At 39.6% G+C, this 12,042-nt stretch overlaps 1 protein-coding gene across 2 annotated transcripts; it reads right to left on the bottom strand.

The window, feature by feature from the left end:
- Positions 1–3,485: 3,485 nt before the first annotated feature.
- On the bottom strand, positions 3,486–12,042 carry lix1l (limb and CNS expressed 1 like). Of its 2 annotated transcripts, XM_027027817.3 has the most exons (7): positions 11,496–12,042; positions 8,838–9,001; positions 7,996–8,136; positions 7,509–7,604; positions 7,156–7,233; positions 5,277–5,541; positions 3,486–5,129 (listed from the first exon to the last, which is right to left on the bottom strand). In XM_027027817.3, the coding sequence occupies exons 1-6, from the start codon at positions 11,821–11,823 to the stop codon at positions 5,293–5,295; spliced, it is 1,056 nt and encodes a 351-aa protein (XP_026883618.1). In that variant the 5' UTR covers positions 11,824–12,042; the 3' UTR covers positions 3,486–5,129; positions 5,277–5,292. The 2 variants fall into 2 exon arrangements, with proteins under 2 accessions (XP_026883618.1, XP_026883617.1); XM_027027816.3 differs by having other exon boundaries at positions 3,486–5,541; positions 11,496–12,041.

Here is a 12,042-nt window from a genome sequence, read left to right as displayed (position 1 = left end):
GATGGATAATTTGTAGTTGTATGGACTGTTTATAGAACCATTCAGGGAATCCCTACATCATTAAGTCGCCCTGCCTGAACAATTCTGCATCTCCGAGCATGGTTAGCTAGGTTGTTCTGAGCATGGTTTGTAAGTGTTCTGTGCTGAACCATGTTTGCATAGAAATGTTATTGGGCTGGTTACGGTCCGTACTCGGAACCCTTAGGCGTTACACTGGAAAAAGGGCTTTAGTTAGTGCTGAGTTAAGGCTGCTCGTGGGGCTAATCATTTGACAATGAGAAAAATCTCATGGGTTCTGTACAGGCAACCCGTTGTGGGCTCCTAAAAGTCCAGGGCATGGCTGGGTAGGCACAATGCCAAACACCATTGTGTTGGAGTGGTATAAACCACAGAACCTCGGGACTCTGGAACATTGTAAATGTGTTCCCTGGAATGATGAATCATGCTTCACTACCTGGTGGTCTGATGGACAAATCTGGGGTTGGTGGATGCCAGGAGAACACTACCAACTGGAATGGATGGTTCCAACTGTAAAGTTTGGTGGAAGAAGGATAATGGTATAAGGCTGTCTTCCCCTTGGATCCAATAAAGGATATTGGTAATTCTATAGAATCCATAACCATTTGAGACAATAATATGATTCCAACTTTGTGGCAACAGTTAGGGGAAGACTCTTTGCAGCTCCAGCATGACTGTGCCCCAGTGCAAAAAGAAACATCCATAAAGACATGGTGAGTCTGAGCTGAAGGAACACCAAATTCCTACAGAGTCCTGATCTCAACCACTGAACACCTCTGGGATGAATTTGAACTTTGACTGCAAGGCAGTTCTTCTCATCCAACTTCAGTGTTTGACCTCACAAATATTCTTTTGGACTGAATGGGCAATTTCCTACACACTACAACATGTTGCAGAAAGCCTTCACAGAACAGTGTTGTTATGTTCACAGGGAGGGGCTGCATATTAATGCCCATAGTGTTGGAATTGGATATTCAACATGTTCATATAGGTGTGATGATCAGATGGCCACATATCTTTGTCCATATAATGTCATTTATGAAGATATAAAAATAGACTGTTTTGGGGGACGCCATTATATGTCAAAGCGATTGAAAATGGTTTTAAACTGCCTTTACACCACATTCAGTAGGATATTTGAGAATTTCTAGTAACAGCATCTTGACAAATATTCCAACAGAGTCCCTCAGACAGAATTCCTTTAAGGCTCATAATTAGCATGATGTGAACATGGGAATATGGACCTACTAGCCTCTAGAATCATAAACATATCCCTTATTGTTCCTAACTTCATGTCAGATTAAGTTAGTGGTTGTGAATAAAGTTGCTGGTCTCCACCAATAATTGCAGAATGGATAATAAAAGATTCAGAGCAAAGATACATTGCCCATTGGCAATTTGAGTCAAGTCACATTAGGTTATACTACAGTGAGATGATGTGTTTGTTTCCTTCTTTAACAGCATTAAAAACACATAGAATATAAATATTTAGACATATGACAAAAAAAAGATGTTACAGGCTGTGCAAACTATAACTGCAAAGCCAGCTGAGAGAAGCAGGGAATGAAAGAAGAGTCAAATTCCTACATGGATTGAGGAGGATTAGGCATGAAATTTTTCATAATAAATCAAAAATCAAGCATAAAAAATACTCTCCATCAAAGGCCTATTATTTAAGTTATAAGTTACCACTTAAGCACTTTATTTTTCTTTATTACCCAGAATTCTCTGACATCAGATTATTTTTCCTAAAACCTACCTAAATCATTTCTCTGGGGTAACTACCAATCCCTGTAGGCCTAACAGACTCCCTCCATTGGCAAGCAGCAGTCTGAATCCAAAGGAACTAAACCATCCGGTATAGCGGAGAGAAGTATGTGTGCACATTTGTTTGTAAATGCAGCTGTGGCACTGCTGAATGGTGGCTGAGGTGTTTGGTCACCATCCACTTTACAATCCATCGCTTCTCATCAGTTCTCCATTTGAGGCAGATTCTATATGTGAACCACACGAATACTCTGGACCTATTTATGCCTTTCAGCTGATGTTCAGATGGGATTTAGCAATGGGGATTTTTATAAATCACAGAAGGATTACAAGGTCTCTGCCAAAGAGCTCTGGACTTTAACATTTAAACAGTTTTTCAATATTTTATAGAGAAATTAAATTCCATAGGCAGACCATAGGCCACCTATACTCACAACACAATCACACAGTTTTAAGAAACAATTTGAAAATTTAATAATGTATAAAATACCATTGTAAAAGGGCGTTTTTTATTTAAAGAATATAAATCTACAAACAAACTGGATATTGAAGTCACTCATAAAACAGTTGTATAAAACAAATAAGCAGTTATACAAAATGCAATAGATAATGCTGTATAAAAAGGCATTACATGCACTAATTAAAGTCTGAGTAACTTATTTAAAAAGCACTTTCAACAATGGGCTGCTTGAGGAAGAATGATGGGGGATCAGCACTACACGAATACCACACACAAATACCTTTCATTACACACACACACAGAGAGACACCCACACAGAGAGACACCCACACACACAAATACCTTTCATTACACAAAACATGAATAAGAATATCTCGGCAAATATGTAGTCAGAGATACTTACTTACTTATTTATATATATATATATATATATATATATATATATATATATATATATATATATATATATATATATATATACATACATACATACATACATATATATACACACACACACACACATATATATATGTGTGTGTGTATATATATATACACACACACACATATACATATACATACACACACACACACACACACACACACACACACACATTATACACACACACACACACAAAAGTGAAATAAAATATTGTTCTTTTTCATATATATGTCATGATTAGTATGATGAAAAGCAATATTTGGAGATTGTGGATTGCACATTCTTTCTTAGAGGACAGGTTTACCATCCTTCAGCACAGACAGAGAGTGAGATTAATCAGGTTTAAAAGTATTAAACATTTATGGAGCTGGACTGTGTTAATGAGCACAGTTAGAAGTTGTAGCCTGTTGGTTTGTCTCTCAGAACTACAACTATCAGCGAGGTTATAAATGATCGAGATATTCAATATGTTCTGGGCTGCCAAACAGTGAGCCGTCCTCACTGATGTAGCGAAGCTGACCCTCCTATTCTGTTATGCTTCAGCTATTAATACTGCCAGGACCACCATCCATTCTGAGAAAACCACTGTCTTGAGGACCGAGTAGGAATAGCGTGCTTCCTGAACATGGATCTCAGTTTTGTGTCATGGGTAATGTAGCAAAAAAAAAAAAAAGTGCTTGTAATCATTTTGAACAATGTGAACATTCAATTCCCTAGACAGAGCTGGAAAGTAACAAAAAACAGATAACTCTGTAATGCATTAAAAACATGTAAAAAGGAAAAAAACAATTAGTAATTAGAGGTACAAAGCTTGCATATAAAAACAACAGAACTAACTATTAAAAATGAGGAATCTAGAAAGCACAACGTCCAGCTAGAAGCCTTTTAATGACAGGGAAGTCACACCCAAGATATAACTTAACCATGCTCAGATGCCAGTTTATTAGCAACACCTGCTCTACAAATGTACTTAACAGTCCTGGCCACGTCTGCCTAACTGTACATTTTCCCTTCACAGCTGATGAAAGACCTCTGTCCAAAGTTTCTTATTTCTCTGGAAACCTTGTGTACTTCAATGCAACTTTGACCATCTATATTCCATAACAGTATGCAGCCAACACCTGCCCTTCGGACAAAACCAGGTCAGTATTGAATAGCAATAAAAGCTGCCACAAGGTACACAGGGTGCAGGTCTCCACTGTAGTCAGACCACTAACTTTAGAGTACAATAGTGGAGCCAGCAATGGTGGATTAAAACTTAGAAATTACTGTAAAATATATGACAGAGTTATTAGGTACAAAGATAGAGTAGTTATGCTTCAGTGTTACTGAGCTTGAAAAATCTTGTACTGACTGTGGTTTCTTTCAGGCAGTTCTGTGACAGAACAAATGGTGAACATGGGGTTTCCAACCATGGGTCTCAGCGGGTGGAAAGAGCTATGTGCCGTGCAGGTGAACACGTCTGGCAGCGAAAACCAAATATGCAAGCTGAAATAGAAAAGAAAATTTGCGCAAAAGCAGAGAAGGCCCCAGTGACAGCAGACCACTTTCCATAGATAAAATCAAAAGCTATAGTGAGATAGCAAAACGGAGGCAAAAGTTTGATGAAGACCATCGATACGCAGATATTAATGTCTACAAACCAACCTCTCTCACCAGGATTCAGAAACTGGTAGCAACAGCTCTTTGTGAGGTCATTATTTGTCAGCCTATGAAAATCCTTAGATAAAGGCATACTTGTACTCTAAATGGCGAGGTCATGCTACAGAGAACGGATTCTGTAAGTTTAAATGAACATTCACGGAGATGTATTTCTGAATCAATTCTTTTTCTCATGGATCTCAAATTCCAGTTCCAGTTTCAAGAACTGAATTCAGTTCATTCCCAAACTGACCCAACCCTGCTAAGAATTGTTCTTCAGTCAAAACAAACCACCTCTTGTAATGAATGCATTAAGTGACAATTACAATCACCAGTTACAGTTATGAGCATTAAGTGTTTGGACAGAACAAAGACACAGAATAGCTTCATAGGAGGACCATAGCTGTTAACGTTCATGCCACATTTCTTGTATTTTTCTTCACTGAATTGAATTTTTGTGCAGAATATAAAGGACTTTCTATGGCACTGGGAGGGATGTAAATCTGCATTAAACACACATGATTTGATGACGCAGTATTTCTTGTGGTAAGGACTGTAATTATTACCACCCTGCCTCTCTCTCTTGCACTCTCTCATCTACAAAACGCACACACAAACAACACAAGTGCAGGCAATACATTCAAATAAGTGGTGAGGTCAACACTGCAGTATAATATAGCTAGGCTTCATAAAACAGCACTTTATTCAGTTTTGACATCCAAGGTTTGTTGTGTGTTAAAATCTGCAGATGCAGCACCGGTACCTTTCACAATTACTTCATATGTCCTAAAAAAAAAAAATCACCTGACACAAACACAGGAAATAAGACCTTTAGTCAAAAAGGAAGATTCACAATCTGATGTTGTGACGTAAGGATGATGATATATAATAATAGTAATTATTATAATAAATAATATTAGCCATTTATGAGTTTGGGAAACTGCCTCAGACCTTATGACGACGTCCCTCAGCAGGGCAGGGTGGTGGTACTGGAGCCACCTGGCTGTCCGAGAGACATGATCAGAATGTCTTTCTTCTCTTTGTAGAAGCGGAGCTCACGGCCAGCCAGACGGGCCTCCTCCAGCTCACGCTCCGTGACCGCCAGCTCCCGGGTGATGGTCCCCGTGACGACGTGCTCACGGCTGACCCAGTCCGCTGCCATCTGTGTGCGCATGTCGTCGTCCAGCGCCCGGTGGGAATAGTGTGCCAACACCTCCTTCAGCGCAAACACAAAAACCAGGCATGAAAACCTGAGTGAGAAAGGTGGACCACTGTGGGTGAGTCCAAAGGCATCCTCACCAGTCAGGATTGTACTGAATCTAACTTGAATATGAAACATTCTGATGTACATGAGCTTAAGCTACAGGGAGGTAATAAGCATGTGCTTTAGTCAAGCAAAATAATGTTTATTAACTAGACACAAGGCATGGGCACACCCACTGAAACACCAGCCTTCACTGACCAAAAATGAATGACCACTAATTCTTCAATTTAATTCACAATTTAAGGTGGCGTGGAAAATATGGATTAAAAAAAAGTCAACTTCAGCTTTGTGAATGAAGGGCCAAGTTCATCTGTATAAAACAGAAATATGATGTGTGCTTCAGACAGCAGCCCTTCTCTGACAGCTTTCATGCATGAGCTCTGAGTAGCTGTTTTTAGCTGTCTGGCTAAACAGCGCTGCTGCTGCAGACACAGTTATTCGTTTCAGACGATAACGTTTCAGACGTCTCTGCTCTATCCGCTCCATTTCGCTGACTTGCAGACGTTTATGGAAAAGAAGCTTATATAGCTACTGTTTTTAGACAATTATCCAAATTAAAGTGTAGTATGTAGCTACAAATGAAGAGAAACAGTTAACATCTGTCAGCTGCTGACAAATGACAAGCAGCTTCACATATCTTCAGACACTTCTGATAAGTCCACATAATTAAAATACCTCCTACAGATTGAAAAATCACCCTGAACTTCTGTTGTGTGAGGGGAGCAGTTATTTTACTATCAAAATGACAAATTTATCCAGAAGGTTTTCATGTATGAAAACACACAATGAAGATGGCAGATGGATGTCACATAGTGGGTTGTCTCGAAAGGCCTCATTAGTAGATGATAATTATTTTACTGAGAGAAAATACGGAACTTATGAAGGAAACGTGGAGAAATTATAGCAACTACTGAACTGCTTAAAGCTGTCTTCACTGTTAAATGATAGGCAGTTATTTCTCTACGAAAACACAAAGCTGTGTCTGGAAAGGTGCTGAATCGCAGGAAAGCTTCCTAAGAGCAATAATTCTGCTGGATGTCAGAGACTAAATTTCCTTTCTGCTGTTCAAGTTAGAAGTGATTACCAACTTAGTTTTGAAACTGCCTACAGTTTCAGATTTTAGTTTGTTGGGGTAGTGAGGTTTTTTCCCTCCTCATCAAATCCTCCAAATTTACTGGTGTATGTTGTGAAATCAATTTGCACTTCTGGCTTAAATAAACCTTCAATGATGACTGCACTGACATTAGCAATAAAACGTGCTACAAATATACGCTGTAGATTTACATTGTACCTTTACAAAAAATAACAACAACAAAAATAAATAAACAAATCATGTCTGAGTTCAGATTAACCTGCAGTATAAAGTGGCTAATATGTTTTTATTTCTTTTTCTATAAACCGAGCTATGATCCAAGATAGCATGTTATGGTTGAATACAGTATTTAGCTGTATTCAACCATAACATGGAATGTGCCATCCTACAAAGCAAGTGATGATCAATACAACTACACAGATAAACTGATCAATATGACTGTAATCATGTAGATATAGAATAGTGAATCTGACCTGGCGAGAGCACTGCCTCTCTCTCATGGCTTTAAGGCTTCCATTCCAGTGTAGCAGTTGAAACACAGTCATCAGCTCCTAGGAAGAGAGGGCAGCCACTTATACACAGCTACCGCTCCCACAGCAGAGGCATTACAGCTGCTGTACTCGAGACTTTTGGGTTTTTTTCAGAGCAGCATTTTACTCTTGGACCACATGACATGTATATACACATGTTGACAAGCGGGCAAAGGTATTTTAAAAAGAGGAGTTAAATGAATGAGCAAATACTTCACACTGGTTCAAGACTTCACAGGCTTATTTATGGACTTGTACAGTGAGATTGAGACACTAGGGACAGGAGATCCCTTTACCTGGAACTCCAACATGGATTTGCCCTTGTTCGACTCCAGCATGAAGCGGAAGGCTCCGATGCCTGTGTTGGGATTGTCTGCTTCCTCTCGGTTTCCCTGCAATTTGCACATACAGTCACCACATTGCTCAGGTTACATGTGCTTACAAAGTTCTGAAACTACACTGATTTCAGTCCTTTACAGTGTAATTTGATATGGGTTTCTGTTACATCTGTAAACTTTGCTCCAGCCTAGTAAATACTGGCCAAATTCTTGTATTTAAATTTCATACTAAGAAACTACATGAAATACAACTTGAGCACTACTAAACAGACATGTATAAGTACTGTTTTACACAGAGTCCAAATTAAAAGGAATGCACTAGATACATTCTAAGAAATTTCTCAGTTGATATTGAGACTGTCGATTCAAAATTGGTCTTACTGACCATTTTAAAGAAAACTCGATGAGAAGAAAGACTGAAAAGAAGACTAGATGAAAAGCTCACATTGAAGGAGGCCAGAGCCTCACACACACTCTTCTCGATGAACTCGTCTGTGATGCGACGTGATGGGTGCTCGTTGAACACGGAATTCATCAGGGCAATTTTAGCTGCACTCCGCCTCGCTTCTGCTTTTGTCGGACAGAACTGGGGATCACACAAGACACCTGTGGGAATCACTTTAACGCTATGACGTATGCGATGACAGTGATCCAAACAACGGTGCTTTGATATGTTCATGTATGAACCAGTCTGTTGATAAAAACTGTAAATCTATACCTACTGGGCATATAGGGATCAAAACCATTTTTTGATTAAAATATCATTGAGGTTTTTCCTCAGGATTAAGATTTGCTGTCCCACTGAGACGTGAGAGCATGGTGAATTACGCAATGATGATAAATTATGCAACGATGACAAATTACTCCGTGTTGATGAATTATGCCGTGATTCGGTGATGAACTATGCAGTGATTATGAATTACAGGGTGATGTGGTAATGATGAATTAAGCGGTGATGAAGAATTATGTGGTGATGATGATGAATAATGCAGTGATGCGGTGATGATGAATTACACATTCAATTTTTTTTTAGAGTACAAGAAGCATCATTTCATCACCAGATGTGAATTGTTGGCTGACACTATCACGGATCACAAAAAAAAAAAAAGCAGCTCTGGTTTTCCACTCACAAAACAGATAAAGTGTCCAACATTTCAAACAAGTCAACACAAGAAGCTCAGTTTTCACCTCCAACCATAAATCCAACCTCAGCACCATCCTTAGTTTCACCTTCAGCTCCAACCTGACCTCCAGGTATAGTTCCAAATCAAAACAGAGGATAAGTACCTGAAAACTCCCAAAGCAGCTGCCCCCGGGCAGACTGACGTAGCAGACGTAGGGGGGGTTGTTGGACGGAACCATCTCGTACACGACCAGAGCACCGTTCTTCAGCTCAGCTCCTCGAGATTGCTTCATTTGCCAGAACTCCTGCAAGGCCTCCACCACATTCACTGTGAAAGGACAGAACAACATTTTAGCGAGTCTCCACACCACTGCAATGAAAGGAGTAAAGACACCCTCATAACCCTCAATTACTCAAGTTGTATTCAGACATAATTCTAAGTCTCTTTGGATAAAAAAAAAATGCTGACCATAAAGGGCTGAGGACACATCACAAAAAAATGAAAGGCATTCAAAGCAAATGTCTTGTCCAAGACTTACTGGTCTTGAAAAACAGCATGGTTACTCACAGCAGTTCCACTCAAGGCACTAAACAGCAGCTCTAATTAATATACAGATCCAGAATTTGTTCTGAAATTGTTATAATGCTGTCATCAATGTATGACAACCTTTAAGGAGAGCAACCATACCTGGGTCTTGAACCCAAGGTTCAAGGAACACGCATGCCCCGATACCACACCAAACAGAGTATTTTACCTTCCTGAGTGACGGCTTCTACCACACCGCCCTCTCCTTCAGGGCGAGCTGGTCTTTGTTACACAACCATTGAGGTTTTCCTGAGATCTGATGTATGCACCACCATACAACAAACCAGTCTAGGGCATAGCCCAAGTGTGGCTGTTATGACGTTGTCTTATCACCGACATGATAAATTACATTTTATTTGCGTTCTTGAACAAGACTGACTAATTCTAAAGAGCCTGTAAACAACCTATTAATGTGTAAAGAGTCGGTATCTGTTTCTTGAGTATCTTAAATCTACCATCATAGGAGTGGTATAGTTTCTGTCCAACTCTGTCCAGCATATCTCAGAGAAAACCAAATATTCTCAAATGTATCATGTTTGGTGAAAATATCTTCAATTGCTGTTATAAATGTAATAATTATTAAGCTATATTATCATTCTTAAGCAATTATATCATTATTATTAAGCCATATTATTATTCTTATGCAATTATATTGTTATTATTAAGCTATATTATTATTAAGCAATTATATTGTTATTATTAAGCTATATTTTATTCTTGTGACACTGCCCACCCTTACTACAGTCCTGCAGCACATGTAACCAATATAATGATGTGATCTGTGAGCTGGTTATGGAACTCCCAACACTTATTATGGCTAAATGATTCAATAATTTTATAATACAAATCACATCTTAGTCAGAATGTGTCTAGACTTATAATAAAAGATATACTTTTTTATACTTTAGCTATTATCTTGTGTCATGACAATAGTTCAATAATAATAATAACTCTAAAATAATAACAGCAACTGCATAATTTCATCTGTGTATGATTCTGTGCATGAACAAGATGACTTTGTAATTCTGCTTGATGTCTGATACTATGTGGACCATTAATACACACCTTGAGCATATTTATTTAAGTTATCAAATTTAAGTTATCACAACTGTAAGTCAAACTGCTGTTGTAACCTTGGTCGAAATCAATTGCAATTCAACTTTTACATTCACTATACTAGAGGGTCCTGGAACTATGATGTAAACTGCATGCCCTGAGATTCAGGATCCTGCTTTTAGGAGTGTGTGATCAGCTGACAGGCACTACTAAAGACTTTTTTTTTTTACTGTCATTACTTCAGGTATGAAGCAACAATATATGAGTCCAGCTACTGGGGAAATCACAGCTCTACAGATGTTTCCTTTGGACTTCTGCAGTTGCAGCCTTCACCACTGCCTCTGCTAAAACTTCTCTCCTCCTCTAAAACACAAACAGATCTCCTCACCAGACACAAACAGCTGGCTGCTTTGTATGACTGACCTGTTTGTGACTCTCTCCGTGTTCCAAAACATTCTTGATTCTTATCCTTCACATTTATTTATTAGAATAAATGTTTACTGGAAATCGCTGGTTCCTTAAATTTATGACCAGAGTTAAAAGTCAAAACAGCTCAATAAAGCTAGCTCTCAGGCCTAAATACTGAAATGAATAAACCAGGTACCAAGACGTGATGTCACGTCAAAGTCTAATAATGAAACAACTTAGCTTTGTTTAGTTATCAGCTGCCACATTAGAGATCATTCAATAATAATAATAATTTAAACAAGTAACCTATGTCAAAATGCACAAAAATGAACAGGTTCTCCCAAAGGCAGTGCACAAGGCTCAGGAAAGGTATAACTTCTAAACTTACTGTTTAGGTAAAGTAAAGATAACCTTATCAAAGCTCTGAGCTGATCAACAAAGAAAATGCAGTTCTCCAGATAAAACGCATTACATATGCACGCGGATATCAAGTGACCATTGCTTTTATTTGATGATCTTTCCTAGTAGACCAAAATAAAAATAAACGCACAATTCAGCGCACTAACGTACACCACTGTCGCGGATCTACTGACAGCAGACAGAACACCAGAAAACCCAGGCTATCACCTCGGGCTCTCTGTCGGGGTGTCCACCTTAGGAAAAAAATTGTTTTTACAATCACGTATCGATTACTTCAACATGTATTGTATTTGCTCGGAAAGTCACGATCAGATGCATGCAGGCGATTAAGTTTTGCAGCTACATGACATACCCCTGCCATAACCTTGGGTGTGTTTGGCGAAGCTTCTGACCACAGCATCCACCGCCTCCCTCAGCACCGTCGGGTTTGCGGGATTGCACAGACCCAGTCCCGCCATTTCGACGGCCCCGAAGCCCGTGCTCCCGATCACTCCAGCCCCGAGGCTGTGAAGAGGCGGCAGCGGCGGCGGCGGGCCTGCAGACGCGGCCAGGGAGACCGGGGGCGGCTGCGAGGACATGGGACTGGTCACTCCGGGCCTCAGGGAAGCACGCAGGGTGCCAGTCGGGTTTGCTCCGTATCCGATCCCAGGCTGCAGGCGGTGATGGCGAAGCGACTCCATTGTCTTGAAGACAGACAACTACGGAAAACTGAATCGGTTTGCAAAGAGGGAAACGTCAGCCAAACTGTACTGTACTGATGCTGAAAAACACAGACAGCCCGTCCACGTGTCGTGACTTTAAAAAGGCCGTTATAAAGGATAAATCATCGGTTACTACTCCGTTACCGATGGGTAGTCCGTATAGCCTGTATTTCCGGTGTTTGAGGAAAAGTCGTTCCA

Source organism: Electrophorus electricus, chromosome 2 (genome assembly GCF_041902795.1).
Source record: "Electrophorus electricus isolate QZ-2024a chromosome 2, ASM4190279v1, whole genome shotgun sequence".
NCBI classification, from domain to species: domain Eukaryota; kingdom Metazoa; phylum Chordata; class Actinopteri; order Gymnotiformes; family Gymnotidae; genus Electrophorus; species Electrophorus electricus.
This window is presented reverse-complemented; position numbering and strand designations above follow the sequence as displayed.

Bases quoted from the DNA above. Each gene is read 5' to 3' on its own strand.
- lix1l (XM_027027817.3), bottom strand. From the start codon at position 11,823: ATGGAGTCGCTTCGCCATCACCGCCTGCAGCCTGGGATCGGATACGGA. The intron at 7,605-7,995 runs GTGAGCTTTTCA...TGCAAATTGCAG, and splicing joins AGGCTCTGGCCTCCTTCAAT to GGAAACCGAGAGGAAGCAGA. The intron at 7,234-7,508 runs GTAAAGGGATCT...CTCTCTTCCTAG, and splicing joins AATCCATGTTGGAGTTCCAG to GAGCTGATGACTGTGTTTCA.